Source organism: Balaenoptera borealis (genome assembly GCF_965194805.1).
Source record: "Balaenoptera borealis genome assembly, chromosome: 20".
In the NCBI taxonomy this organism is placed as follows: domain Eukaryota; kingdom Metazoa; phylum Chordata; class Mammalia; order Artiodactyla; family Balaenopteridae; genus Balaenoptera; species Balaenoptera borealis.
The window spans coordinates 12,197,903-12,225,384 of NC_138879.1; the positions used below are offsets into that span (position 1 = coordinate 12,197,903).

A 27,482-nucleotide genomic window follows, 5' to 3' on the forward strand; every position below is an offset into this window, starting at 1 on the left:
CAGCTGGCCCTCTGCCGGAGTGTAGGCTGGGCTCCGTGGGGTGGTCGTTCTGGGAGAAGCCAGTGGGGGACCCAAAGGAAGAACACAGACAAATGAAGCAAATAAAAATGAAAAGTGCTCCCTCGGCCGTACTACTGTGGAACTGAACACCAGGAGGAGATTTCAGGGGATGGCATAGGTCAGGGCACACGAGTGCGCAGCCCGTGTGGCTGGACTGTAAAGTGGTGAGTAAATGGAGGAAAAGAGGCTGGGCTTAAACATCAAACGGAAGAAGCTGAGAAAGGGAGTGGGGAGGATGGTGGAGACGGGACGGGGCACATACCCTGGAGGCCACCCCGTTTCCTGCCACGCACACGTGTTTGCAGAGGGGCCCCTGGCAGCCTCTGCCCCCACCACGGCCTCCGGCCCCAGCAGCCAACAGCAGCATCGACGCACGTCATAGCCTCACGCGCTCCACAGGCAAGACTCAGGAGGCGTGGGGGTGCGTACCCAAGGTCTTCCAGAGTTGGTGGCGGGTAGGGGTTTGCTCTGAGCCAGTCTTTCCACCACATCCAAGCCGGGGGAGAGGGCCGACAATGCAGGGTCAGGGAGCCTGGAGCACATCTCTGCCTGCAGAGGTGGCAGCTGCACGGCTGGGGTCCCTCCAAGCACTAGGGCACAATAGTAACCGTGACAAAGTCCTACTCCTGAGAAGCTCAGAGGGTGGGGGATCCCAGCCACCTCAAAACCAGGAAGGATGTGATCTAGCCAGTGATTAAAAAATAAATAAATAAATAAAGGGAGACTTCCCTGGTGGTCCAGTGGTAAAGAATCCGCCTTACGATGCAGGGGACGTGGGTTCGATCCCTGGTCGGCGAACTAAGATCCCACATGCTGTGGGGCAACTAAGCCCACGCCACGGCTACTGAGCTCGTGCACCTCAGCTAGAGAGCCTGCGTGCCACCAACTACAGAGCCCACACACCCTGGAGCCTGCGGGCCACAACTAAGACCCGATGCAACCAAAAATAAAATAAATAATAAATCTTAAAAAAAATAAAAAATAAAGGCACTTCAAATATACACATATAGGGACTTCCCTGGTGGCGCAGTAGTTAAGAATCCGCCTGCCAATGCAGGGAACACAGGTTTGATCCTTGGTCCGGGAAGATCCCACATGCTGCGGATCAACTAAGCCCGTGCACCACAACTACTGAGCCTGCGCTCTAGAACCCGTGAGCAACAACTGCTGAAGCCCACACGCCTAGAGCCCATGCTCCACAACAAGAGAAGCCACTGAAATGACAAGCCTGCGCACCGCAACGAGCAGTAGCCCCTGCTCGCCACAACTAGAGAAAGCCTGCACGCAACAACGAAGACCCAATGCAGCCAAAAATAAAATTAAAATAAATAAATAAAATTTAAAAATATATATACACACATATATATACATATTATATATGTATGTATATGCATATATATACATATTATATATGTATGTATATGCATATATATACATAAAACTTCTTTCTTGCAGTGAATAAATCGGGATAAACTGGCATTTAGCTGTGGGCAGGCCTCCCGGGCTGTTACTGGGAGCCAGGGTCTGATCTTCGGGCTGAGCTGAGGGGCAGCGCTGAACCCGCCAGGCTGAGGCCCGCACTGGGGCCCTGTGGTGATGACCATGAGGCCTGCCCCCTGACAGCCCCACCCACGTCATGCCTGCACAGAGCGAGGCCAAGAACCTGGGCTCAAGAAGAAGGATCCTTTGCATCTCAACAAGCAGAGGCTGTCTTAAGCCCTAAACTGTGACTCCTCACATGATCCAATCGTGACTGCGAAGTCCCGGTGGGGCTCACAGCTCACAGAGCAGCCGGGGGCACAGGCAGCACCAGCCCTGGTGTCCCAACCAGAGAGGCCGGCGGGGTACCAGCACACCTGTCCTGGTGGAGGATGGAGGAGGGGGAAAGGAGCCCCCTGCTGTCGCAGGTAAGCAGTGCCCGGAGGCCTGCCGGGGTTGGAGATGTCCCCGGCTGGGTTCTCCCCCAACTGGCCCACCAGAGCCATGTTGTGAGCTGGGGCTAGCCAGGAGGTGGGTGCTCAGGAGGAGCTGCTAAGATTGGGGTGGGGCTTTATTAGTCAGGTGCCTTAACCTCCCCCAGCGCCCTGTTCAGACTCTGAAAGGTGACCCGCTCTTGCCCTTGTTTTGACACGGCATGGGGTGCGTCCACACCCCAAGGAAAGCACACACCCAGGGGATGGTGCCCACCAGGGCCATCAGGCCATCCTCACATTTTCCCTGTCCCCCACCCACCTGTGACCTGCCCCGCCTTCTCACCTCCCTGTTGCCCCCTCCTCAAGGCTGCCATCCGTTCAGCCCGGTATGGCCCCTGCACAAGAGATCTGGCAGGTCTCCCCGTGGATCTGGCGGGTCGGGGGGTGGGCTCTGGCTCAGGGTGCAGAAGGGGCTGAAGGCCAATGCTGGCAGCCTGTCCTTTTGCTCTTACTGACTTGTTGAGTTCTGGGGGGGCTGATCAATAACCCTCCTTTCCTCTGCTCTGATGCAGTCAGACAGGTGGGGAGAGAAGGGCCAGCTTCTTCCTGGTAAACTGGGAGCCCTGCCCAGGCCTGGGGCCTTAGCTTCCTCATTCTTCCCCCACAACCAAACTCAAGGGCCTGCTGCCCCTCCCCCTGCAGAGAGGGGGCAGAAGCCCTCCCATACCTGCCTGCCAGTGGAGGGGCTGCGGAGGCAGGCATATCTGGAGTGGAGACTGTCCATCAAGGGGCCAAATGGAACTGGCTTTGCAGCTTCTCCCAACCTCATGATCAGTGAGCCAGTCCTCTGTTGGGGAACCAAGAGGAGGGTGGGGGGAACCGAGAGAGGGGGTGGGCCCCCGCAACCATCAGCACCCTGTTAATTTTCTCCGTGGTAAGGCCAGGGCCCCCGAGCTTGGCTGAGCGTCCTGCTGGAGGGCAAGGTGGGGTCCTTGGGAGGCCCTGCAACCCACAGAGCCCCAGTCTCCTGGCCTCTCCTCTCCCTGCCCCCAGAGCCCCTCACCGTCCCCTCTGCTGCTTGGCCGAGCAGGACAAGCCTTAAGGCTCCCACGTCCCTGGCCTTCTAGGGTCTTTGAACACCCCCTTCCGCCTTCACCGTCCAGCTTCCTCCCCGCTGCAGGCTCTGACCCTGCTCCCAGCTGAGTGTCACAGGGTCTGAGTGAAGAGGGTTGCCCTGGTGAGACCTCCCTCTTCTTCCTCCCTCTGCAGGATGCTGGGGGTCAGGAACCACCCCTCGCCGGGAACAGCCCCCTCACTTCACGTCACCCAGGGCCAGCACCCTGGGAGGACCAGGCCCAGAGGGCAGGCCTCGGGGGGGTCCTGGCCTGCTGCTTCCCCTGGGGAAGCAGCTGCCTCAAGTGCCTGATCTTCCTGTCCAACTTCGTCTTCTCTCTGCTCAGCCTGCTGGCCCTGGCCATCGGGCTCTGGGGCCTGGCCGTCAAGGGGTCTCTGGGGAGTAGTTGGGGAGGCCCCCTGCCCACAGACCCCATGCTGGGGCTGGTGCTGGGCGGGCTGGCGTTCAGCGCGGTGAGCCTGGCAGGCTGCCTGGGCGCCCTCTGCGAGAACGCCTTTCTGCTGCGCTGCTTCTCTGGGGGCATCCTCGCCTTTCTGGTGCTAGAGGCCGTGGCAGGGGCCCTGGTGGTGGCCTTCTGGGGCCAGTTACAGGATGACCTGGAGCACGTCCTACACATGGCCATCACACACTACCAAGACGACCCAGACTTGTGCTTCCTCATTGACCAAGTTCAGCTCGGGCTGCAGTGCTGCGGGGTGGCCTCCTACCAGGACTGGCAGTGGAACCTGTGAGTCCTAGAGCCTGCAAGGGCGGAGGGCAGCCCCGTGGTGGCCGGCAGGGTCCCTGGGGCTGGAGAGGAGGCGGGCCACACACACACTCACATGCACAGACTCACCCATACACAAAGTCACCTGTACAGGCTCCTCACCCGTACGCATACGTGCACACACGCGCATGTGGGCACACTTGCGCATGTACACACTCAGGCCCAGCCAGGGCCACATGGTCATGCAGGGATGTTAATAGAGAAGCTCAGCCAGTAGACCTAGAAAGTCACTTTTGGGGTTGTTTTTTTTTTCTTTTTCAGTAAGGACATCGTACATCTCAATGTCAATTGAAAATAACTTTTAGTTTAATTCAGGACATCATTGTGGACTATGACTCCACAGTTCTCTGTCCACTGCGTGTGTGTGTGTGTGTGTGTGTGTGTGTTTGTGTGTGTGTACATGTGTGTGTTTAGAGCCATATGGAGACTCTTGAAAACCAGCCATTTGTACCTAACAGTCCCTGAGACATGCTGGGCCCTTCTTTCTGGGCACCTTAGAAGCACCCATCTGGATTGTTCTCATTTGGTGGCTGAGTGTGACTTTGGGTCGGTGGCAGCCCTTTCTGGTGTTGTGATGCCACCCAGCCTGCCGACCTCCAAGCCCCTGCCTTAGTGAAGCCCGTTCTTCAAGGAGATGAGACTGCCTGTGAGGGAGGGCGAGGGAGCCTGCTGGTCACAGGGCCCTGGCCGCCAGTCAAAGGCCAAGGGCACCTGAGGGCTGCCTGAAGTGGGTGACAAGGGCAATAGTCTCTCGAGGCCCTGCGAGCTCCTCCCAAGACTCCCGTCCCTTGTTGCTGCCCAGTGTGGCCCCTCATGCCCCCACCACGACCCAGTGACCACTACAGAAGCCTCTACCAGTCTTCAACCCACCTTCTCCCACTCCAGCTCTGCTGCTCAGACCAACTCAGCAGCATCTGTGGAGCGAGGCCATCTTACTTCCAGCCCCCATAAAACCCTTGCCTCCCTTCAACTGTCTTACGCAGTGTGTGCCTTCTAACCAAGAAGCATGTGCAGAGGACTACCCAGTGCTGGGATGAATTATAGAGAGCTGGGTATTGTGTGTGTGTCTGTGTGTACACAAGTGTGTGTGAGTGTGCATGTGTGTGTGTACATGCCTGCCGGTGTGGATTCCTGCTGTGTGCATGTGTGTGTGCATTCATGCCTGTGTGCTTGCATGCATGCACATGTGCATGCCTGCGTGCCTATGTGTGTGTGTGGCCATGGAAGTTTGAAGGTGGGTAGGAGACATTCCACACAGCGCTGGGGTCCTGGACCAGGGGCCCTGCCCTCCAGACTGATGCTTCCTTACGCCCTTGCAGGTACTTTAACTGCAGCTCCCCTGGGGTCCAGGCCTGCAGCCTTCCTGCCTCCTGCTGTATCGACCCCTGGGAAGATGGAGCCTCAGTCAATGACCAGTGTGGCTTCGGGGCCCTGGGCCTGGATGAGGACGCGGCCCAGAGGGTGGTGCACTTGGAGGGCTGCGGCCCCCCACTCCTCCAGTGGCTGCACAGCAACATCTGGGCTGCAGGTGGCTACGCCATCGTGGTCGTGGTGGTCCAGGGGGCAGAGCTCCTGCTGGCCACCCAGCTGGTGAGGGCCCTGGCTGTCCACAAGAGGGCAGCAGAGAGTGAGGGCTTGTCCACAGGACCCCCAGACTCAGTGCCCTCCCCTCTGCCAAACTGGTCCCGGGCTGACTGGCAGGTGAGACGAAAGACCAGGGCACCGGCATGGGGTCTGGGGCTGCAGGCCTCCCCTCCCCTCCCAGGGAAGGTGTCAGAATAACCCGCCTTGGTGCTTGTGGACACGCACCTTGTGCCCCCAGGCCTCCTCCACCTGCTGGCCTCTGGCTCCCCAGGGTCCCCTTTCCCCCACACTGCCCACTTGCTTGCAAACGCTGCCATGGTCCGAGTGTAAGCTGACCCCAACGACTGCCTGGCCAGCGTCTGCCTCCCACAGAGGGTGCTTGCAAAGCCTGGCTGGCAGGGAGAGTGGGGGGCGAGCGAGACTGGATGAAATCCTGCCACCGAGCCCCAACTCGGACCCTCACCCCAACCCTCACTTCCGATCTCCACATCTGACCACTTTTGACCCTCACCACTGACCCTCCACTTCCAACACCTCCAAGCCCAGTCTATGAGTCCCCATGTCCTCACCATAGCCTGGCCCCTGCTCTCCTCTGGGGCCACCTCCCCCTTTCCTGTCCATTGCGGTGGTTGAGGATGAGGCCCAGGCCTCTCCCTCCAGAGTGCTTTTTTATTGGAGGGGGTTAGTTTTATTGAGATGTATCACTCATACAGTAAATTGCACCAACCTTAAGTGGGCAGCCTGAGGGTTCTTACTTATCCACACACCTGTGGACCCACTACCAGGTCTAGATCCAGCCCCAGCAAGGCCCTTCGTCTCCTCCTCGAGGTCACCCCTGTTGGAACTTTGTCGCCTTTGGTTAGCATGGCTTTTTCTGGCCTTCACATAAACGCGGTCACAGGGGCCCCCTTCCTGAAAGTCACTCTCTGGTCACTGCTGTGTGAACAGACCCCCCGACGTCCTTGTGGCACTTGGGCAGCTTCCCGAAGATGACTGCCACTGGGGGCAGTTTCCCGCAGGTTTGTGTGTGGCAGCGTGCCCTGCTTCCCCTGGGTGTGGTGTCAGGAGTGGAATTGCAGGGTTACTGGTGGGCGTCTGTCCAGCTTTAGTGGACAGTAAGGATGGGCTGGCTGGGCCCAATCTCCCTGCACCTGTCTCCTCACCTGTGGGGAGCAGATAGGCGTTCCCTCCCCCTGACCTGAGCTCTGGCCCCTGGAGTACGTGGGGCTGCCTGCCTTGCCCCAGTCCAGCCATGAAGAGCCTGGCTCAGCGCCCGATGTGCTTCCTTCCCTCAGCCTGGCCAAGCCCCTGCCATCCCTGCCACCTGTGCCCACATCCATCCACTCTTGCTGAAGAGACTCCACCCTTGGGCCCTGCCCCCACTGACAACACATCCCAGACAAGTGGTGGAGGACACGCTAATTTTATTTGAAACAGGACAGCAAGCATGGGCCGTGTTGGAAAGGACAAGCATCCTGCTGGTGTGACAGGTCCAGAGGGGTCTTGCTCTCTCACTGACGCCCGCAGGACTCCTGCCACCCACTCCGCCAGTGCAAGGGCCTCAGCTGGGAAGGGCTAGTGGGGGGAGCTTGTCCTCACCCCCAGACAGGCAGGACAGGGGACACTCCTGGGAGGCCTGCCCTAGCTTTCCAGCCATGGGAGGAGAGGGTCTGTGGACCAGTGTCTCCAGAAGTTAAGCCGGGCCTGGCCGGCCGGAGAGGATATCCTACAGGGAGTTGGTGGGCTCCTGGCAACTAGCTTCCGTAGGCCTGAGGTCGCCGCCCTGCGGGGATCTCCAGACACAATCTCTGGACACTCTGGAACCCCCCGGCGGGGGGAGCGGCCCTGCTCACAGGAATCCTGAGCAGGGGTCAGAGAGGGCAGCAGCATGGAGGGGCCAAGGGCCGGGGTCCAGTGCTAGATGATGCCGTACTGGGCCAGCTCATGCAGCTCCAGGTGGTTGAAAGCCTCCCATGGGCAGATGACAGTGATGTCTGCAGGACAAGGGGGCCAGTGGGTCCAGGAGGGTCCCAAGGCCCCAGGAGCCACCATCCCCTCTGGGCCCTGTTGTCCACACCCCAATGGTGAGAGTATAAGTCCAGGGTGTAGAGCCCTCCTTTCAGGACATACCACCTTTGGGGTGTGTCGAATGGGCGCCCTGCCCAGGAAGAGAGTGGGTGCAGCAGGCCCAGGGAGGGGGCCAGAGGAAGATGGGCCTTGCTGCTGGGGGGAGGGGACAGCAAGAGCTTTGTTCTTTTCCAGCCCCTCCAAGCACTCGGTGGACCCGCTGAGTAGGAACAACCCCACTCGGGTGGTGTCTGAAGCTTGAAGTTGGGAAAAAAAAAGGAAGGACAGCTGGGGGTGGTGCCCTAAGTGAGCCTCTGCCTGAGGAAGCAGGGGCAGGGGTGATGGGACCCCAGGCACACTGGGGGGTGGGCAAGTGGGGGGGACCTGGGTGGACGCTAGTCGCCGTCATACCTGTTCCCAGGCCTTCCATTCCGGGGATGTCGTCACCAAACCTACAAGAACAGAGCGGTCAGGGCCAGGAAGAGCGGAGAGGGGGCGTGCAGGTTCCTGGAAACGTGGTGTGTCTGACTGTGTCCTGGGTGTGTACATGTGGGGCTCTTTGGGTGCAGGGAGACATATCAGTTGGTGGGGCTGTGGCTGAGTGTCTGGGTGGCCGCGGGTGGGTGTGCTTTCCAGACAAGAACAGCTAGAGAGGGTGACGGGAGCCCCTGCCCTCCCAGTTCCCTCCACCCCCCGCCCCCCGTGCCAGGGAATGGGGCACCCTGAGACAGGCCGGCTCAGGCCCTCAAGACTCGCACCACCTGCTTAAGAGGATGGGACCACCTTCCACTAGCAAAGGGTGGCTGAGGCCCCACCCAGCCCCCCAACCTGAAGTGCAGCCCCATCTCCCTCTTGTGCAGCAGGTGGGCCCTCCACCCCCCTCAGGGCCAGCCCTCCCACAGCTCTGCTTACCCTTGGACGCCTTTCTTGGGGGGCTTGCTCTTGAACTGCCTGGTTTGCCGCTGCTTAAATTTGGGGGGCCCTTTCCTGGGAGTGACGGGCCCCCCAATCACCCTGGTGGCCGACCGGATCTCGGCCTTGGGCGGCTCCAGGTTCATGGCCAGGCTGGCAGAGACCCCGCGGCGACCTTCGGCTTCTGGACTCCCTCACGCTGTGGGCCCTCCTGCTTCCGACCTGCCTCTCAGGTCTCAACCCCCCAGAGCAGAGGAAACCCTGAAACATGAGACCCACCGGTCCCCAGTGTGACCCAAACAGCAGCCCCCTGTCCCAGGGAGCCCCAGGCAGGGGGTGAGAGTGCTGGGTGGCCCCCCGGTGTGCCCCTCCTCACTGCCTCCCCCTTCTCCTGCATTCCCCATCCCAATCCCTGGGGTGGAACACTTGGTCTCATTCATGGTGGCATGTTAGGCACCTAGCGGTGCCAATAATGGTAACCCGAGAAATGGGAGGGCAGGGTGCCCGGGCAGGGGAGGGGCCTGTGTCACAATGAAACGCCCAGGCGAGCTGTGTAGTCCTGGCCCCAGCAGCATCTTCCCTCTGCTGGTAAATACCCTGCCTCCCCCACCCCCCGCCCCCCGCCCCAGCCACTCACTGGGCACCAGAATCACCTGCTGGTGTCCTTGAACCCACTGCACAGGGTGACCTCCCCTCCTCCTCTCCCCCGGAGTCTCCCCCTGGATGCCCTAAGCTCTGGTGACCTAGGCCAGGGGCAGCTCACCTTCCTCTAAGCCTATTAGCACCAGAGGAAGACCCTAATTCCTCAGGGTCCACTATAAGCCCAGAAAGTTCTGGGGCTAAGTACATGATGCAGAGAGGAGCCGCTGCCCTGGCACTGGATGCCTCAGGCACCACCTCTTGGGTCCCGTTTCTTGCCCCCACCCCCACTTGTGGGCTGCAATGCCTGACTCCAGCCTGCGGCCACCGCTGGCTGCCTGCTAGAGTATTAGGGCTGAGATCAACCGGGGGGCAAGAACAGGTGGTTCTACCAGCGAGGAAGGCCTGGTTGTAGGTGCCGGGGCACCTGGGATTGGGTGGACCCCACTGTGGACCTTCCTTCCCTAAGGTTCGGTCTCTGTGCCGGGACCAGCAGCAGCCTGAGAGGAACCAGGGGACAGGAGCTGGATCTACACGGGGTCCAAGTTGGACAGCAGCAGTTCTGGTGGCCCCGGCTGCTCAAACCCCACGACACCCACTCCTCACAGCCTAGGTAGTGTAGGCCCAGCTGGACCCCTTCTGTAGTCCCAGGCCATTGGCCTGGCGTGGGCAGCTCTGAGCCCTGATAGAGCGCCAACTATCAGATGCTGTCCCCATGGAAACCGCTGCCCAAGTTGCCCTGGCCCTAGCCCAGCCTGTGGCTGGTGCCCACTCAGGTTGGCTGACTGTGTGTGGCCTGAGGCTCCGAGACCATTGCTAGCCTGTGGGACAGCCTGCACCACTATTTGGCATGAGGAACAGAGGAGGTGATGGGCTGGGTGTCCTCTGTGAACAGGGCAGTAGGTGGCCTCCCCCAGACCCACACCTCAGGATGATGGTGAAAATCCCGCCCACTCCCCACCCTCTGGGCAGATACCCACTAATGCCCTTGGGTAAGTGGCCACCAGGAAAAGCAACCTGGGAAGGTCATTACTCACCAAGTACTGGGGCAGGTCTCAGGGGACCATGGGTGTGAGTAGCAGGCCTCCCTTAGGCAGGGTGCTGGCTGGGCATTTATCCTGCAGCTGGCTAATCTGATTAGGACTGTGCCTTGACACCACACTAATGAGATTGTGGGGTGGGTAGCAGCACCGAGGATTCCCCGAGATGGGGGAAGGGGCTCAGGTGCGGTCAAGGGCCTGAAGGAAGGATGAGCCGGGGACAGGGTCAAGGCAGGAAAGGGACGTGTGACCATGAACAGCCAGACTCTCCTGAAGCTGCTCGTTTTTGAAGCAAGGATGAGAAGGCACTGGCTGCTGTCCTAGGCCTCCCCACCCTTACTGTCCTGACTGCTGAGGAACCCGCCTTTGTGGCCCCCAAAGCCCTGTATAGCCTGTCCCGATCCACTTTTTTGGCCTCACCTCTCATCCCTTCCTCTTGCTCTCTGTGCTCCAAGGAGCCTCTTCCACCCCAGGGCCTTTGTACCTGCTGCTCACGCCACGTGGTGCATTTTCTATTGTACATCTCTGCCCTTCCCCTCGTTCCCTCCTCCTGGGACTTCAAAGATCTGCCCCAGTATCATATACACATACAAAATCTTTCACAAATATGTGTTTTTGAGAAAAATACAGTAAACCTCTTCCAACATCTCTGAGATAAACCACCTCCATGTTGTAGACCCCTTCAGGGGCCCCAAGCCCACCAGGCTCTGCTGTGCTTTTGTCTCTAGGGAAATCTTTCTCTTCCTGGGCCATTTTCAAATCTGTAGGACAGGGTTGGAGTAGATGCTCTCTGTCAAAGTGTAACAAACATGTATTGCTATAATCATGTTTCTCTGAACCAACCAAAACTGCTTCTGGATGACATCACTAGCTGGCCAAGACAGCCCACACTACCGGGTGTATCCACAGGCATTAGCACGGCAGCACATTCTGTGGCTGTGTGGTTTCATTCTCTGGTCCACAGATCTGTCTCTGTGGGAAACTCTGGTTTTACATTGAAGGCCCCTACCTGGGAATGCCTGCTTATCAGCTCAAATTCTTTGTGAAGCCTTATAACAACCCAAGCTTTTCCCTTAAATGAGAGAAGATAAAACAGGCATAAATTCATTTAACCCTGTCCGTCCAGGCCACTGGTATCAGAGCTTGAAAGCCTGCAGCTGGATGAATGGGGCACATTCCAGGCCACCTGCAGGCATGTGTGCCTGCCAGAGCTTTGCTAACAGCAACCTCTCAGGACCGGATGGTCCTCCCTCTGCCGCACCACTGAGAGTAACCAGAGCTGACCTTTGGGACTTCTGGGATGCTGGGACATAGAAGGGGGCCCCTGGGGTCATTGTCACTTGAATAGTCAAGGAAACAGGTTTAGCCAACCTCACAGGCTGGTGAAGCCTGTAGGTGCCCAGTGGACATACAATGACATCTGCACGTGCTTTCCTTGAGGTGATACACGCCTATGGATGACAACACAAAAGCCTCCTGTCTAACCACCACACAGAGCTTATTTATTCTCAGGCAAAGTCAATAGACAACTCTTCCTGTTCCCGTCGACACCAGCTGCACAAAGGGGCCGTGGATAAAGGAGGCTGCGCTGCATCCCGACGAGGAGTCTGTCGGGGTGAGGCTGTCCGGCCAGGCGGCTCAGCTCCCACTCCTCGCACGGAGCCGGATCTCCATCCGGAGGAAGGCCTTGAGGTTCTCATCAGCCACGTGCTCCTCCAGGGCGGCCAGGGCCCGCTCCCCACCGTCCTGGTAGTGCTGCAGCAGTGCGTCTGCGTATTCCACCCACACGCAGTTGGGGCAGCCGCTCATGCAGCAGTTGGTGGGGGGCTGGAGCTCAGGGGGTGGCGGGTACAGGGGCTCTGAGGGGTCCCCACCAGGCAGGGAGGACTCGGGCTGCCCAGTGCCCGCTGCACCTGCTTGGGAGCCCACCTCCACATGGTCCTTCCTGAACTCTCTGTGGCCTTCACGGACTCGGATCCTGTGAAGAATGCTGCCACCTCCAGGAAGCCTTTGGCCCCAGTCCCAGCTGGATAGTGGCCCCTAAGGATTCAGATAAGCACATGAGTCTCCAGGAAGCTGGTAAGTCTCCGCCTGCCTCCAGCTCTGGGGAAATTTCGGCCTCCTGTCACTGGCAGGGGGCTCCATGTCTTTCTCAGCTTCCTCACTTCCTGCATAACCTTAAACAAGTTACTTCACCCATAGACTCAGTTTCCCATTTGTAAAATGGATGTAACGCTTGGTACGAGGATGAGCCACAGGTTCATGAGAAATGCTGGGTTCAAGGCCTCGCACTAGGCGTGCCCTCCAGCATGTGGTGGGGGTTGAGACTGCACCTCCAGCTAAGATGGCTCTGCCTGGTGGACAGGAGTACGGCGGGGGCAGAAGCCTGTGAGCTCCAGCCCACACAGCCACCTCTCCCTCTCCAACCAGTACTGCCACGTCCCTCCCCCGCGAGCATCCTGACTAATCGCATCACTCCTTCATCCCTGTTTCTCTCTGTCACATGAGAAGACCAAGTCATTCCCAAAGGCCAGTGGGCAGCCCTCTCCCCACCTCCAGCCCCCACCCCGGCCCCCGGGTCCCCTTCCCTGCGCTGTCTCCAGGGCACTGAACACAGGCGCAACCTTTACTTATTTCTCTAACTCCTCTTGCGAGGAGCACCAACTCCTTGTTCACTGAGGTTTCCCCAAAGGCTTCGCATACAGCCGGTGTTCAACAGGTACTAGACGAGGGAACGAACACAGAACCCGCCGGCACTACCCTGGGCTCTGCCCGGATGCCGGGAGAGCGGGGCTTCTCGGCCCCTGAGGGGCCCGGCCTCCCGAACTCATCCCGTCCCCGCCGGTACTTGCCAGGCCGCGGGCACCGACTGACACCGCCAGACCTCCCCGGGCCACACTCCACAGCAGCATCGCCCACGGCCTGGCCCACGGCGCAGGCGCCCCCCAGTCGGCCCCGCCCGAGATGTGAATGGCGGCCCCTCTGGCCAATCCCGGCCCGTCAGGGAGCTGCACAGCTCCAGTGAGCGCAGGAAGCGGAAATGGCGGGCATGGGGCCGGACCGTGCGGGAGTGCGGAAGTGGCTTCTTCTTTGAGTGCAGGGTGTGCAGATGGCGGGGGCCCGGCCCCGAGCTGCGGCGCCTCGGCGCCGAGCTGCGGCGCCAGCGGGGATGGCGGGGACGGCGGGGCTAGGGAGCCCAGGGCGACTGCAGGGCCGGAGGCAGCAGGAGCCGGGGAAGCAGCATTGGGCGCCACGGCCGGGGCCGCGCAGGTGGGTGCCGGTCTTATCGTCCTGAAGACTCCCCGGCACCCCTCCCCGCGCCGGGCCCAGCGCGCTGCGGGGTCCGTGCGGTGGGCGGCCCGGAGGGTCAGCCGGGTGGGCGGAGGCGTGAGGGAGTCTCCGGTGTGGCACTTGTCACCTTCCGGGGCGCCGTCTTTCCTATCCTGGACGAGGTCAGGGAGCGACGGGCCTCCCTGGGGCTCTCGGAGCGCCCCCCACCCAGCGTCCTGTGAGAAACCGGTCCAGGGACAGCCTCCGGGCGGGCGAGGACGAGGCCGTGTTCCCTTGACCGGCACGCACTATAGCGGCCAGGGTGGCCTGCGAAGTTTCTTTTTCCAGGCTCAGCTTCGGTTTCTCTGATTCTGCTTATGCTCGATTGGAGACGTGTCTCACCCCCGTGTTCTCCTTCCCAGCAAAGAAAAAAAGAAAGTGAATTGCAAGCCTAAGAACCAGGATGAACAGGAAATCCCTTTTCGGCTCCGAGAGATCATGAGGAGCCGCCAGGAGATGAAAAACCCCATCAGTAACAAGAAGAGGAAGAAAGAGGGTAACTGCAGGCCCATGCTGGGTGGCCATAAAGCCTTGCGTGTTTGAATCTACTTAATTGCACAAGTATTCAGTGGCGTTTCAGGCAGAAGAAATCTGCCAGACCCCAGCAGTCAGACGGTGCAGGAGCATGTGGAGGACTGACCAAAGGCTGGTGTCACCAGGGCCAGAGCGGTGGCTGGCAGCAGGTGGCAGTGTGGTTCCAGGTGAGGCTCCAAAAGGAGCCCCTGGGGCCTCATGGGCCAAGGTAGAAGTGTTGATTTTCCCTTCCCAGGAGTAGTGGAGATCCATCAGAGGGGACGGTCAGTTCAGATTTACTTGAAGGAAAGGTCACTGTGTAACAATCAAGGGGGCGAGAGGACCCTGCAGGCCAGCGAGGCTCTTGAAAGTAAGAAATGATGATGATTCCTTGGACCTGAGTGCAGAAATCATGGTGGAGAGAAGTGGATGGTTTCTAGAGGTTACGGAGGGAATTGATCAGACCCCCTGAGAAACTCATCCCTCCCACCCTTCCCCCAAGGCCAGGTAGGGTGCCCACCTGTCAGCCTCTGCCAGAGATAACACTCCAGATGCGGGGGAATGGGGTCCAGGGTGTTTGTGTCTTGTGTACACATACAAGTATTTGTTTTCCCAAACATGGGACTGATTTTGCAGCAATGCTGTTTTGTAATTTCTTTGTAAACCTTAGGCTTTTCATTGGAGGTTAGATGGCTACCAAAGTGATAGTGAAATAAAGAGTTGAGGAAGGGGAGGGGTAGAGGAGGGCACTGGCCCAGATGGAAGATGGCACATTCTGAACCATGCTCTATTGAATCAGCTCTTTTTGGGGTTTAAGTTATTTAAAAGACATAAACTTACACATGTGGTGAAATCAAACAGTACTGAAAGGTATGAGGTGAGGGGTAGCCTCCTTCCCTGTCTTTGAATCCTGCTCCCTCCCACTAAAAGAAACCACTGTTGTCTTGCTTACCTTCCCAGGGGAAATTTGCATATTTTCTCATATTTATGAGGTAAAAGCTATACCTTCATTCTCTATATTGTTTGGTGTCCTGGGTTTTCGCTACCAGTGGATTTTATTTATTTATTTATTTATTTATTTATGGCTGTGTTGGGTCTTCGTTTCTGTGCGAGGGCTTTCTCTAGTTGTGGTAAACGGGGACCACTCTTCATCGCGGTGCGCAGGCCTCTCACTGTCGCGGCCTCTCTTGTTGCGGGGCACAGGCTCCAGATGCGCAGGCTCAGTAATTGTGGCTCACGGGCCCAGTTGCTCCGCGGCATGTGGGATCTTCCCAGACCAGGGCTCGAACCCGTGTCCCCTGCACTGGCAGGCAGATTCTCAACCACTGCGCCACCAGGGAAGCCCTACCAGTGGATTTTGTAGGTCTTTCCACGTCCTTACCGTAGCTCTACTGAGCTCTCAGCAGCTGTGCAGTGACGTCTCTGGATGAACATAGGGGGATTCATTCAGCCAGTCAGCTAGTGACGGATACTTAGGTCGTTTCCTGTTTCCTTTTTCAACCGAGCTGCAGAGGACATCTTTGGCGTGTACCAGTGGGCTGTGGGGGTCCCACCCCAGGTTACCCCCAGCTGGCATCTTAGATCCTCTTTAGCTCCCACGTGAGCCTGGTCTTCCCTTCCTGTGGCCTGGGGAGGGGAGATGAACATGGGCGGCCAGCCCAGCACCACCTGCTCCCTCCTGCCTTCACTTCACGACTTTCCCCTCTGAGGTCTCCCTTTGTCCTCAGCCCAGGTGGCCTTCAGTAAGACATTGGAGAAGGAAGCAAAGGGAGTGGAGCCGGACATTGCTGTACCCAAGTTCAAGCAGAAGAAGTGGGAGTGCGACAGGGCCTATGTCCAGCGCATGGAGCAGGAGGCGCAGCATGTGCTGTTCCTCAGCAAGAACCAGGCCAACCGGCAGCCTGAGGTGCAGGCGGCGCCCAAGAAGGAGAAGTCGGAGAGGAAGAAAGCGTGAGTGGGGGCTGCAGGGGCTGGGAGGTAGGGCTGTGGGGTCCCACAGATTTCTTCTGCATTGACAGCTTCTTGTTGCCAAGGGGCACCCCACCTACCCCGTGATTCAGGCCGAGCGGGACCTGGAGTCAGTGGGTGTTTTTCTCTGTACCGCAGCCACTTAACCTCAGCGCTTCTGGGAGGCTCTGAACCCATAGAACTCTGAAGGACTAGCTCTGTCTGTGCTTCTCTCTGGAAAGCATCAAGGCGTCCAAGAGCCAAGTGAGGTTGAGGGCCAGCTGTCCACCCCGGGCCAGTTGTTATAGGGAAGGAGAAAAACAGTGAGGCTCAGTGTCCTCCCAGGAGGGCCTGCAGGCCGTCAGGGGACTATGCCTGCCCCACGGAAACTGGTTTCCAGGGTTCACCTTTCCAGCCCAAAAGAGATTTGAGAGCCTCTAGCTATGTCATTTGTACAAGTTCTGTGACCTCTCAGACTCAGCTTCCTGGTGGGTAAAGTGGTGAAATTGGCACCAGGAGGAAGCCCACCGCCAGCTGCGGCTCCCCTGCCCATCCCTACCCTCAGCCCTGGAGAAGTCTGGGATGCAAGCTGCGTGCCACCTCCCTGAGCCTGTGGGTGGGAGCTGGGGCAGTGGTTTCAGCAAACAAATGCTTTTTGAGATGTGTTTCTGCCTTTACTGCAACTTTTGTCATGAATCAAGCCAGGCTTTCATCAGAAATTTCTCTAAAAGTGGGCACTTTCTTGATGGTCCAGTGGCTAAGACTCCAAGTTTCTGCTTCATGGGGCGCGGATTCGATCCCTGGTTGGGGAACTAAGATCCCACATGCCATGCGGTGTGGCCTAAATTTAAAAAAAAAAGAAGAAATTTTTTTAAAAGCTGTGAAAGTTAGATTGTTTTCAGCTTTGTAGAGTTTCCCTACGTCCAGATTCTTATCATACATGTACTTACGTTAGCCAGTGAAAATTGCATCACACAAAACATATCCCAGATACCACCTAAAGCCCCAGTGATCTCCAAAACTGTCATTGAACATTGATTCCAGTAACAATAAGGGACCATGTCACACATGCTGTGCGGGGCCATTTACACACAGCAGCACAGTTGACATTTGGGACAGATGATTCTCTGGGCTGAGGGCCATTCCTTGTACTGTAGGGCATTGAGCGGCATTCCTGGCCTCCACCCATGAGGTGCCAGGAGCACCCCTCTCCCCGCAACGTTGTGACAACACAGAACATCTCCAGACATTGTCTGATGGGCTGTAGAGGTACAGCCGCAGTCGCTGAGGACCCCTGACTTGGAACTTTGGAGGGGCCTCCTAGGTTCGGAGCGCTCTCTGTGGGTCCTGGGGTTCAGAGGCAGCCACCTGGGGTCTTTCATGACGCATCCCTCGTGGGCAGGGGTGACCTCTGCCTCTTCCTGAGTCCAGTGAAATGAGAGTTTAGGAAAATGAACCGCACTGTGCTCTCTTCCCAGGTTCCAGAAGCGACGGCTGGATAAGGTCCAGCAGAGGAGGGAGGAAAAGGCAGCAGAAAGGCTGGAGCAGGAGCTGCTCCGAGGTAGCTCTTCACAAAGCAGTTGTGTCAGCCCTGGTTCTGGGGCAGCTTTGTCTCCCCAGGGTCGGTGGGTGGGTGGACAGTGGCTCCGGGTGCCAGGGCTGCAGTGGTTGTGTGGGCAGCAGGCCTCAGTTGTTCTCTGCCCCTCCAGACACGGTGAAGTTTGGTGAGGTGGCCCTGCAGCCCCCAGAGCTGACTGCCAAGCCCAGGATGAGCACAAGTAGGGACCAGGTAAGCAGGGGTCGGGGAGTTACCCTTCTTGCCCCTTGGGCTGCCTGGTTCAGGGCACACAGGTGGAGAGCACCATGTTCTCACTGGGCTTAAGCTATTGGACTGACCTAGGCTCTTTGTTACCTCCCCTCCTTCCTGAATCCGTGCCTCAACCTCCCTCTGTCTCTTCCTCAGCCTGGCAAGAAATCGCTGATGCTGAAGATGCTTTTAAGCCCTGGTGGTGTGTCCCAGCCTCTGACCACCTCTCTGGCCAGACAGCGGATCGTGGCGGAGGAGAGAGAGCGCGCTGTGAACGCCTATAGGGCGCTAAAGAAACTGCAGCAGCAGCGGCAGGGGACTCAGTCACCACAGCCACCCCACCTCCCTTCTGGGAAGAAGCCAAAGACACAGCTGTGATGGTGAGGGACCAGAGACGCTGCACCTGGGTTGGGGCTAGATGGGCAGATGGCCTGCAGTCAAGAGTCCTCTCCCTGGCACACATCCTGAGACTCAAGTGGGGGAGAGGGCTCCTGTTTTTTCTCCCTAAAGACTGCTGTTTCGTGAGTGACCACCCGCCAGCCCCACATCGCACACAGGGCGTCTTCTGTCTCCTGAGCCCCCGTAGATGGGGCCAGCGCCTGGGTGAGATGCAGCCAGCATCATTCCATTGAGCCTAGCGTCACATACAGCTTTGTTCTGAAACAGAGGTCCAGGCTGAGACACAACCCAGGGCCACTTTACAGAGGGCCAATCCCATAGTCCTGTCCCTAAATACCAGTTAGTTGTAGACACTGCTGATTTAGGTTAACTAAATCAATAAGCGAGGCTCTGCTGCATTCGACAGAGCAGTACAGCTAGAGCAAGAGGCAGGCAGCAGGCCAGTGTGGGGAAAGGGCGGGGGTCAGCATCTAGGCCACCTAGACCAGCTCACGGCACTGCTGTCACAGTCCTCGCAGGGCAGGTGGAGCCACCCCAGCTCATGTTTGGGTGTGGAGACTGAGCCACCCACATCGAGGTTTGGGGAGGCTGGGTCCTTATGTCATCGAGGTCCCTGGGGAGGACAGGGCAGGGCTCTCCAGCAGGTCTAGAGTGGCTTGACAGCAAGGACAGGAGCCCAGCCCAGGACTTTCTTGTGGTCAGAGGGGCCATGTGAGCTCCTGCCAAGGGCAGGGCCCGGCGAGGTTTGACTCTCCCACAGGTGCCAAAGGAGGGGGCACCTGGGTTTATCATCCTGCTCAGGTGTGGGATACAAGTGAGAGAATGGGGATGGGGCTTACAGACTTAGCAATTGAACATGGAGGGACAGGGGCAGGCCACTCATAGCCCCGTTGGAGAAGGACAGCTGCCGGGCTCCCTCACTCTCTCCAGCTTGGGCTTCTCTAGCCAGCAAAGACGGCCTGGACAGCTCAGTCAGCGCCAGGCCTCAGCACTGGCAATCCTAGAGAATGAGTGTGGAGTTTTGTGGGATCTGTTTTGCTCTTCCCCAAGTTTGCATTTTATGTAATGAAGTTTATTTTTGAATTAAAAAATTTAAGTTGTGGAAGCTCTACCTGGAATCAGGGCTGTCACTCTTTCAGGGGCGTGTTTCTGCATGGCAGGTGGCCCCGGCCCCTGCGTGGGGTGACCAGGCGCTGGTTGCCATGCAGTAGCCAGGACTTGCCCCCATCACATGGCAGTTGGGGCAGGCAGCACATCTCTCATTCAGTGTTGGCATCCTTCTGACAATAGGGTCCCGAGACAGGCAGGGGCAGCAAGAGCAAGGGGTGAGGTGGGGTCGCTGAGAAACACCGGTGTTTCTTGGATACGGTGCAAGTACAGTATGAATGTGGCAATGAGAAAACAGGTCGTGGTGAGGGAAGTTTGCCTTTGGTCACATGAAATGTGGAAATTACATTCCCTCAGGCCCTTGTCAGAGTGCCCCTAAAACTGGTCAACTTAGCTCAGGCTGGCTTTACCATCAGGGATGTCACCAGGCCCAATCTCACCCATCAGAGATGGTGACTAGGCCAGAGGTCACCCCTCAGAGATGGACCCACAAGCTGGGTATCACCCCTCAGAAATGGAGCCCACACTCGGGTCATCCCTAGAGACAGAACCCAGGTAAGATCAGCCATCAAGACACTCAGCCCGGGTTAAAGGTGTTGACCTTAAGAATGGCATAAGGTCTTTAGCCAAAATGAGTTTATTTGGAATCAGAAGAATTTCAGTTCAGGACAAGCAAACTGGCAAGTTGGAGGAGACAAAGGGAAGGTCAGCATTTATTAGGTTTTAGGAGGAAATTAGGAGGGCCTTGGTGGTTTTCCATTGGCTGCAATCAGTGGGTAGCTTGTCGCTGGGCCAGAAGGAGACCTTCCTTCCTGCTGGGTCTGTGAGCTGTGGTGAGGGATGCATGCTTGAGAGCCCTCCCGTCATAGCTTCTCTACCCCATTCTGATTGAGCTTTCCTTTGCTCATTTCCACATTCCCCCCTTTAGATGAAGATCTTTCCTTGAGAACATCACTGATCAGTTTTAGTGGAATTGTGTTTTGTCCCTCAGCACCAGGACCTTTCCTGGACGTCATGTCTCACATCAGAGGAAAAGTGCATAGTGATTGAAACCAAGTGAGCCCACATTAGAGTAACAAAGAAAGGAAAAGGAGGAACTCTTAGCCATTTTCACTCTTAAAATCGTGTCTTATGAAGGTACAGGCATCAGCAGTCATCTCAAGGCATTGAGCTAACATCATTCTATTCATTGTGTCATTTCTACAGGGGGTTGACAGGCAGCATGTACAAAGTTTAAAAATGGGGAATTCCCTGGCGGTCCAATGGTTAGGGCTCTGTGCTTTCACTGACAAAGGCCCAGGTTCAATCCCTGGTTGGGGAACTGAGACCCCACAAGCCACGAGGTGTGTCCAAAACAAAAACAAAAACAAAACAAAACCATAAAAAATATGCAAAGCAGAATGAAAAATAATACATTTAGTTTGTATGACGGTTCTAAACCATGACCCTAGACCTGAAGGTAGCCAGCTGAACAAATCAAAGGACCAGAGAGAGTCAGGTGAAATTTGGGCTTGTGTCCTCATTTTGTGTAATTGAGTTTCTACTTCTCCAAAAGTGTTTATCCAGGTAGTATTTGCGATCGTACAAATGCCTCCTTGTTCAGCAAGTAGGAAATCGAAGGCTATGTGGTTGTCTAAAAGTATTTTAGCCAGTGAGTCGAGTGATAATTGTTGGGCTGCAGAATCAGCCAGCTCTCCTGATATTAGGGGGAGATTTCCGATCACGTTCTCATTGGCGTTTACTCCGACCCAAGGGGGTTTTGATGAGAACTGGCCAAATGGCACAGACTCGTAGCACTTGACCAATAAAGTGGGTTCCCCAATCACTATGAAGTTCAAGAAGCCTTCCTCTCCAATGGGATCTTAGCCACAGAGGAGGCAGTGGCTTGTCTACATGGAAAAGCTTCAGTCCACTGAGGAAACATGCAAATCGTTACCAGGAATTATTTATACCCATGAGATGGTGGGCAGCTCTGTGAAACCCGCTTGTGAAACCTCGAATGGTCCATCAGGCAATTTGGAGCGCCTGGGAGGGAGCAGTGTGGACAGTTTTTCTGGATTGTATTTTGGGAATGTGACACCAACCCTGGATCCAACAGCTTCCCACAAAATGCTGCATAATATTTGATATCATCGGGCTTCCCTGGTGGCGCAGTGGTTAAGAATCCGCCTGCCAATGCAGGGGACACGGGTTCGAGCCCTGGTCCGGGAAGATCCCACATGCCGCGGAGCAACTAAGCCTGTGCGCCACAACTACTGAGCCTGCACTCTAGAGCCCACGAGCCACAACTACTGAGCCTGCATGCTGCAACTACTGAAGCCCGCAAGCCTAGAGCCTGTGCTCTGCAACAAGAGAAGCCACCACAGTGAGAAGCCCACGCACCACAACAAAGCGTAGCCTCCGCTCGCTGCAACCAGAGAAAGCCCGCGCGCAGCAACGAAGACCCAATGCGGCCAAAAATTTAAAAAAAATTAAAAAAAATTGATATCGTCTGCTGAGAATTCATTACTTGGAAAAGCAACATTGAAGCCTGCACACTGGTATTAAAATTCACAATATGCAACACTTTAAACAGCAATGTCAACCAGCCCCCTCACTTTATTACCACCAGTCTGGTGTAAAGGCATGGTATGTTCACTCCTGTTGGAAGAGCACTAAGTGCTGTGGATTCATGTCTTTTTTCATGACTTGCTGAGGTTTATTGGAGAGCTCCACTATTGCAATTGTGCTCCGAGGCACGGGCTGTTCAGTAGTAATGGGGTTGAGCACTGAGAGTGTAGCTCCAGTATAGAAATTCATTCCCAGTCTGGAGAGTTGTTTCTCTGAGCTGATTAAGAGGGAGGCTTGGAAAAGCTCCAGATTCCTTGGAGTCTCATCACTGGGAAGTGGGAGGACATTGGAAAGATGAGTTGACTGAAGATGCCTGGAGCGTTTTGGTTTCTAGAAGTCTTTCTTCCAATGTCCTGGCTTTTTACAGTAATGATGGAGGCTGGGAGGACTTTGCTTAGGGAACTCCATCTGTTGAAGTTGGATATTAAGGATTTTAATGGGTTTTTTCTTAGTAGAATCATCTAGGGTGCAGGTTTGCCAAATAAAGTCTGGAGAGGACATAGTTTCCCATTCTATTCTAGTTCTCTTAACCAAGAAAATCCTGGTTTAGCCCATTAATGAACACAAGAGTTGAAGGCTACTGCAGTGGATTCGACATCCATAGGGAGACGAGAATTCTGAAAAATAATTTGGAATCAACGTGTGATAGTGTGCTTTATGTATAAATGTATATGTGGTCTTCATCCCCATTTCTGGCACAGAGCTCTTAAAACCCTTGGAATTTTCTTATTAGAGCAACAAAGGTGTCTCTTGTGAGGTGAATGAATTGGCTTTTGGAGCTCACCTAAGGATGGGAGCTGGCTGCCAGGAGAAACAACCTTGTGATTAGAGGGTTAGAACCTTTCAGTTCCAATTACCCCCTACTACCCAACCTCCGGGGAGGGGAGAGGGCCTAGAAGTTGAATTAATGATTCAATCAATTATAAAACCCAAAGGACAGGGTTTAGAGAGCTTCCAGGTTGGTGAACATATGGAGATATGGGGAGAGTGGTGCACTGGAAAGGACATGAGAGCTCTGCCCTTTCCCCATACCTTGCACTATGCATCTTCCATCTGGCTGAGTTATTTTCTTTTATAACAAACCGGTGATCTAGTAAGTAAACTGTGTCTCTGAGTTCTGTGAGCCGCTCTAGCAAATTAAGGAGGAGGAGGGGGTCCTGGGAACCTCTGATTTATAGCTGGTCGGTCAAAAACAGAGGTAACAACTCAGGCTTGTGATTGGCCTCTGAAGGAGGGGGGGGCGCAGTTTTACAGTTTTGTAAGACTGTGCTGTTAACCTGTGGAATCTGTATCTCGGGGTGGATTGTGTCAGAATTGAGTTGAGGCTCCAGAAGGACCATCCTGCAGGGTTGCGACCCCATCGGGCACTTGGCTGAACAAGTCTCCCTAGTGTGGAAAACTGTCCTCAACTTCTCACGCGTTTGAGATCATTACACGCTGTCAGCGTCTACCCAGTGGAGGGAGGCGTGGTGCTGCCACGGACAACATAGCCAACCGCACAGTGGGAAGAGGACCCCAGACCACCAGGAGAATCGTGTCCTGTGGGAGTCCTGAAAGTGCAAAAACTTGCCTGAGAAAAATGGGATTGGTAAAACTAGTCAACAGAAAAACTGGTCACGCTACCAAGTTCTAGCTCATACTGCTCGCCACATGATAGGCCAATAAATTGAGAGATGAGGTGTTGGGACAAGGAATAACAACTTTTTCCAGAAAGCCAGCAGACTGAGAAGGTGGTGGACTAGCGTCCCAAAGAACCATCTTCCCAAGTTAGAATTCAGGCTGCTTTTATACTGAAGGGAAAGGGGGTAAAAGTCCTGGTTCCAGCCAGACATTGGAGGGGAGTGTTACTTTCTTCCTGCACCCATTCACAGGTGCAGCTGTGAAGAACTTTAAAATTCTAAAAAAGAATTTTAGCTTCATGCTCATTACCTGGGAGGCAGAGTTCCCAGAGATGGGCCATTATGTGTAATTTAAGCTAACAGGCAACATCTCTTTAGTGATTAACTTGTCATAGAATACAAGGTTCTTCCCTATTACAGTCAGAACAGTAAAATTCATTCCTGACTTTAAAAAATGAAGACTCAAAGAAGAAATCAAATGTTCTTAAAGTTTTTTAAGCCTGTGAAATTTGGCCCAGGAAGACTGATTTTAATGGAGGAAGAATGGCCGCAGAAGAATTTTCAGTAAGTAGAAACGAAATATGAATATATGGTTATATCTCTTATCTAAACATATTACTCCCCCTGTAAATGCCACGTGGAACACCCCAGATGAAGCCACTGATATGCTTTGTATGCACATCAGTGGGACTGGCTTTATGATGACCAGGATATTCAGCTGCTGAATATGCCTGTTACCCAGGTCACTGTAAATGCTGTGATTAAGGGGGCCCCTTTCACCTGGGCACCCTCTTACTGCAAAATCGAAAAACAATTTGGGAAGCCTTAGGGAATTTGCTATCTCAGCTTGCCCTGAAGGGTCTTGCAGATGCTAATAAGAACAATATGTTAGCTAACAAGAGAATGGAGAGAGACCCAGGGGAGAGTGAAGGGACTCTTCCCAACAAGGTGGAAATTTTTAAAGGCTTATGAGAAGATGAATAGAGCAAATACTGAAAGAGACAGAAAAAAGGAATCAGGAGGGATGAGCAGGATAGCAGTCTTTAGATGGTTATTTATTTATTTTTATTGAAGTATAGTTGATTTACAATGTTGTGTTAATTTCTGCTGTATAGCAAAGTGATTGTTATACATATATACACACACATTCTTTTTCATATTTTCCATTATAGTTTATCACAGGATATTGAATATAGTTCCCTGTGCTTATACAGTAGAACCTTGTTTATCCATCCTGTATATAATAGTTTGCATCTGCTAACCCCAAACTTCCCCCTTCCCCCACCCCCCTTTAGATGGTTATTAAGAAATGGGATGGGGAATTCCCTGGTGGTCCAGTGGTTAGGACTCTGAGCTGCCACTGCAGAGGGCACAGGTTTGATCCCTGGTCAGAGAACTAAGATGTTGCAAGCCGCGCGGTGCGGCCAAAAAAAAGAAAAGAAATGGGATGAATAAAACAGACATTGATGGGGTTAAAACAAAGGTTTTAATACAGTGCTACCTAGGTTGGGCAGACCAAAGGGACCCTCTGCTGGGCCCCAACATTAAAGGGCCCCAAACAAGTCTGCTCTGTTTACCCCAGTTTGGAGACATTTAACAGCCGGAAGGCAGAGATTACACTGAGAATCCCAACCAGCAATCACTTGGGTCAACAGTTTGGTCAATTAACCAAGGTAAAGATTGACTGAAGGCCTGGGCCTCTTGGCTCAACCCCTCGCTGGGGACTTCTGCACAAGAGTGGGTAAAATAGGGGGTGGAGATGAGAAGTTTCCAGGACTCCTTGACCCAGGAGCCCAAAGACTGTGGTACCAAAAGCCTGGGAGAAGCCCTGACTTGGATGCAGTCAGGCTGAGAGGATGTGACAGTGTCACGGTTGGTGGGGTTATGAGAGTTGGAATGTTTAGGCAAGTGTTATGTACAGAAGTTGTCTCTCCCAAACTGAATTTACAGGGATTTTACAGGGATGGCTGGGGACACTTCCCCTACCCAATGTTGTAAAACTGAAACACCGGAGGCCACAGTTAGGCATGTAAGAGTTGATGGAAGTAAGGGAAAGGTGTGTAGAATTGGCATGTGTGAACAGGCATTGAGTGAGGTGGTTGCATCTGTTTTACCTGATTGTATTATGGGGACGGACATTGTACCTGCCTGGGGGACATTCCCCCCACCTAGTCTTATAAAACAGAAGGCATGTAACTGCCTTTCAGGACATGCTAAATGGGAACCGGTAAGGTTGGCTGAGCCCACACAGTGCAGGGGTAGAAGCTGGGGTGCTAGTCAGGGACAGATTCTCTGTGCGGTGGCCCTGTGTGGAGGGTGAGAGCCTGTAAGCACCCCCCAGCGATGGCTGCTGGGACTTTGGACAGGAGAACTTCCACTTGAGGGGGTTTTACCCCCCTCAAGGTTTACTACCTTGCCACCTGACATTAACTGGAGCTACCCCAATGACTGAAGGACATAAGATGATCTTAAGCTCTGACAAAGCTATGATGTCTAGGGCGACGTCAGAGAAACACTTTAATGGGGATGGCAGTCCCCAGAAGGGTTCCATATAAATATGAAAGTGGAAATGGTTTATACCAGACCAAGCTGCGTGGGGAAAGCAAGGAGGTGTAAGAGGCAGGAAGCCTCTTTTGCCCCCAGCACTGACTCTGGAACTGCATGAGGAAGTGCTGGATTCTACCTTCACTTGGACAGTGCCCTATCAACAGCTCTCGACTGACCAACAAAGAGCTGTTTGGTTTGTGGACGGCAGTTCCAAGGTGAATGGACAACATCTCGATTGGAAAGCTGCTACATAAAGACCAGAGAATGGAGACTAACTGAAGAAGGTAAAAATGGACCAGCTCGTTTGGGCTGAATTGCATGCAGTTTTTCTAACAATGATGGAAGAACTGAGCAGTGGTAAAAGCCCATATGCTTGAGTTATTACTGACTCATGGGTAGTGGGCAGTGGCCTGGCTATATGGTCAGGCAGGAGGGCAGTGGAAACCTGGCTTATTAAAGGATGCCCATTTGGGGCACAGCCCTGTGGAAATCACTGTGGGAATTTGAGGGGCACATTAGAGTAGGACATATTAGTGTCCATCAGAAGAACACCTTTCCAGGTTTGGAAGGTGACTGGAACTGACAAGCTATCCCCACGTGCTTCCGTGAGATGGCCACCTGGGCCCATGAAATCTGTGGACATGGGGCACTGCAGCAACGCAGAGATGGGCTGAAACTAGACATACAGGCAGACCTCATTTTATTACGCTTTGTAGATAATGTGTTTTTTACAAATTGAAGGTTTGTTATAACCCTGTGTCAAGCAAGTTTATGGATGCCATTTTTCCAACAGCATTTGCTCACTTCCATGTCTCTGTGTCAAATTTTGGTAATTCTCACAATATTTCAAACTTATGCACTGGGGAACCAAAATACTTGTGTGGCTCGCTTTATTATGATATTCGCTTTATTGCGGTGGTCTGGACAGGAACCCACAGTATCTCTGAGGTGCCTGTAGTCCTCTTGGCCCTCTGAGGCCCAAAATGTCAGTAACAACTGTCCCGTCTGCCAACGTGAGACACCGAGACCACAGATGGCTGCACAGCAGGTGCCCTAGTGGGCAGGCCCTGAGCATAGGGGGCAAGTCAGACTGATGCCAGAAGCCTGGGGCTACAGGGGGTCCTGACATGAAGAGGCGCCAACTCTGGACTGTGCTTTGCTGCCCTGGTGAGATGCAAATGCTCAGAATACTACGAAAGAATCACAACAGAAGATATTGCACCAATTTGGACAGCAGACCATCACTTCTTCAGACCAAGGAACTCACTTTCATGTCCACCATGGGACAGACATTATTCTAGATGTTTCTGTGAAGGTGTTTTTTAGATGAGATTAACATTTACATCAGTAGACCTTATGAGTAGGGCAGATTACCCTCCATAATACAGGTGGGTGGGCTTCATCCAATCAGTTGAAGAGCTTAATAGAAAAGACTGACCTCCCCCTCAAAGCAAGAAGGAATCTGCCCTAGACGGCCTTCAGACTGG

The 27,482-nt window shown here is 54.7% G+C and overlaps 4 protein-coding genes across 4 annotated transcripts; 2 read left to right on the forward strand and 2 right to left on the reverse strand.

Annotated features, from left to right (window-relative positions):
* Positions 1-1,460: 1,460 nt before the first annotated feature.
* Positions 1,461-6,347, forward strand: TSPAN10 (tetraspanin 10). The gene is made up of 3 exons (XM_082373593.1): positions 1,461-1,967; positions 3,243-3,835; positions 5,194-6,347. Exons 1-3 carry the CDS (start codon positions 1,932-1,934, stop codon positions 5,654-5,656), a joined length of 1,092 nt encoding a protein of 363 aa, XP_082229719.1. The 5' UTR covers positions 1,461-1,931; the 3' UTR covers positions 5,657-6,347.
* Positions 6,348-6,820: 473 nt separating this feature from the next.
* Positions 6,821-8,750, reverse strand: PDE6G (phosphodiesterase 6G). Its single transcript, XM_082373594.1, has 3 exons — positions 8,438-8,750; positions 7,937-7,977; positions 6,821-7,452 (listed from the first exon to the last, which is right to left on the reverse strand). Exons 1-3 carry the CDS (start codon positions 8,581-8,583, stop codon positions 7,376-7,378), a joined length of 264 nt encoding a protein of 87 aa, XP_082229720.1. The 5' UTR covers positions 8,584-8,750; the 3' UTR covers positions 6,821-7,375.
* A 2,847-nt stretch (positions 8,751-11,597) lies between these two features.
* Positions 11,598-13,106, reverse strand: OXLD1 (oxidoreductase like domain containing 1). The gene is made up of 2 exons (XM_082374307.1): positions 12,969-13,106; positions 11,598-12,156 (listed from the first exon to the last, which is right to left on the reverse strand). Exons 1-2 carry the CDS (start codon positions 13,026-13,028, stop codon positions 11,755-11,757), a joined length of 462 nt encoding a protein of 153 aa, XP_082230433.1. The 5' UTR covers positions 13,029-13,106; the 3' UTR covers positions 11,598-11,754.
* Positions 13,107-13,170: 64 nt separating this feature from the next.
* CCDC137 (coiled-coil domain containing 137) lies at positions 13,171-19,223 on the forward strand. The gene is made up of 6 exons (XM_082374286.1): positions 13,171-13,386; positions 13,809-13,942; positions 15,687-15,909; positions 17,385-17,467; positions 17,616-17,695; positions 17,870-19,223. Exons 1-6 carry the CDS (start codon positions 13,226-13,228, stop codon positions 18,089-18,091), a joined length of 903 nt encoding a protein of 300 aa, XP_082230412.1. The 5' UTR covers positions 13,171-13,225; the 3' UTR covers positions 18,092-19,223.
* The last annotated feature ends 8,259 nt before the right edge of the window (positions 19,224-27,482 follow it).

What these genes read in the sequence shown, in the direction of transcription:
- TSPAN10 (XM_082373593.1), top strand. Translation starts at nt 1,932, where the DNA reads ATGGAGGAGGGGGAAAGGAGCCCCCTGCTGTCGCAG. An exon ending in GGAGCCCCCTGCTGTCGCAG is followed by an intron (nt 1,968 to 3,242) that starts GTAAGCAGTGCC and finishes CTCCCTCTGCAG; the next exon opens with GATGCTGGGGGTCAGGAACC. An exon ending in CAGGACTGGCAGTGGAACCT is followed by an intron (nt 3,836 to 5,193) that starts GTGAGTCCTAGA and finishes ACGCCCTTGCAG; the next exon opens with GTACTTTAACTGCAGCTCCC.
- PDE6G (XM_082373594.1), bottom strand. Translation starts at nt 8,583, where the DNA reads ATGAACCTGGAGCCGCCCAAGGCCGAGATCCGGTCGGCCACCAGGGTG. An exon ending in CCCAAGAAAGGCGTCCAAGG is followed by an intron (nt 7,978 to 8,437) that starts GTAAGCAGAGCT and finishes CTGTTCTTGTAG; the next exon opens with GTTTGGTGACGACATCCCCG. An exon ending in AATGGAAGGCCTGGGAACAG is followed by an intron (nt 7,453 to 7,936) that starts GTATGACGGCGA and finishes CTTGTCCTGCAG; the next exon opens with ACATCACTGTCATCTGCCCA.
- OXLD1 (XM_082374307.1), bottom strand. Translation starts at nt 13,028, where the DNA reads ATGCTGCTGTGGAGTGTGGCCCGGGGAGGTCTGGCGGTGTCAGTCGGT. An exon ending in CAGTCGGTGCCCGCGGCCTG is followed by an intron (nt 12,157 to 12,968) that starts GCAAGTACCGGC and finishes CTGAATCCTTAG; the next exon opens with GGGCCACTATCCAGCTGGGA.
- CCDC137 (XM_082374286.1), top strand. Translation starts at nt 13,226, where the DNA reads ATGGCGGGGGCCCGGCCCCGAGCTGCGGCGCCTCGGCGCCGAGCTGCG. An exon ending in CAAGAAGAGGAAGAAAGAGG is followed by an intron (nt 13,943 to 15,686) that starts GTAACTGCAGGC and finishes CTTTGTCCTCAG; the next exon opens with CCCAGGTGGCCTTCAGTAAG. An exon ending in AAGTCGGAGAGGAAGAAAGC is followed by an intron (nt 15,910 to 17,384) that starts GTGAGTGGGGGC and finishes CTCTCTTCCCAG; the next exon opens with GTTCCAGAAGCGACGGCTGG.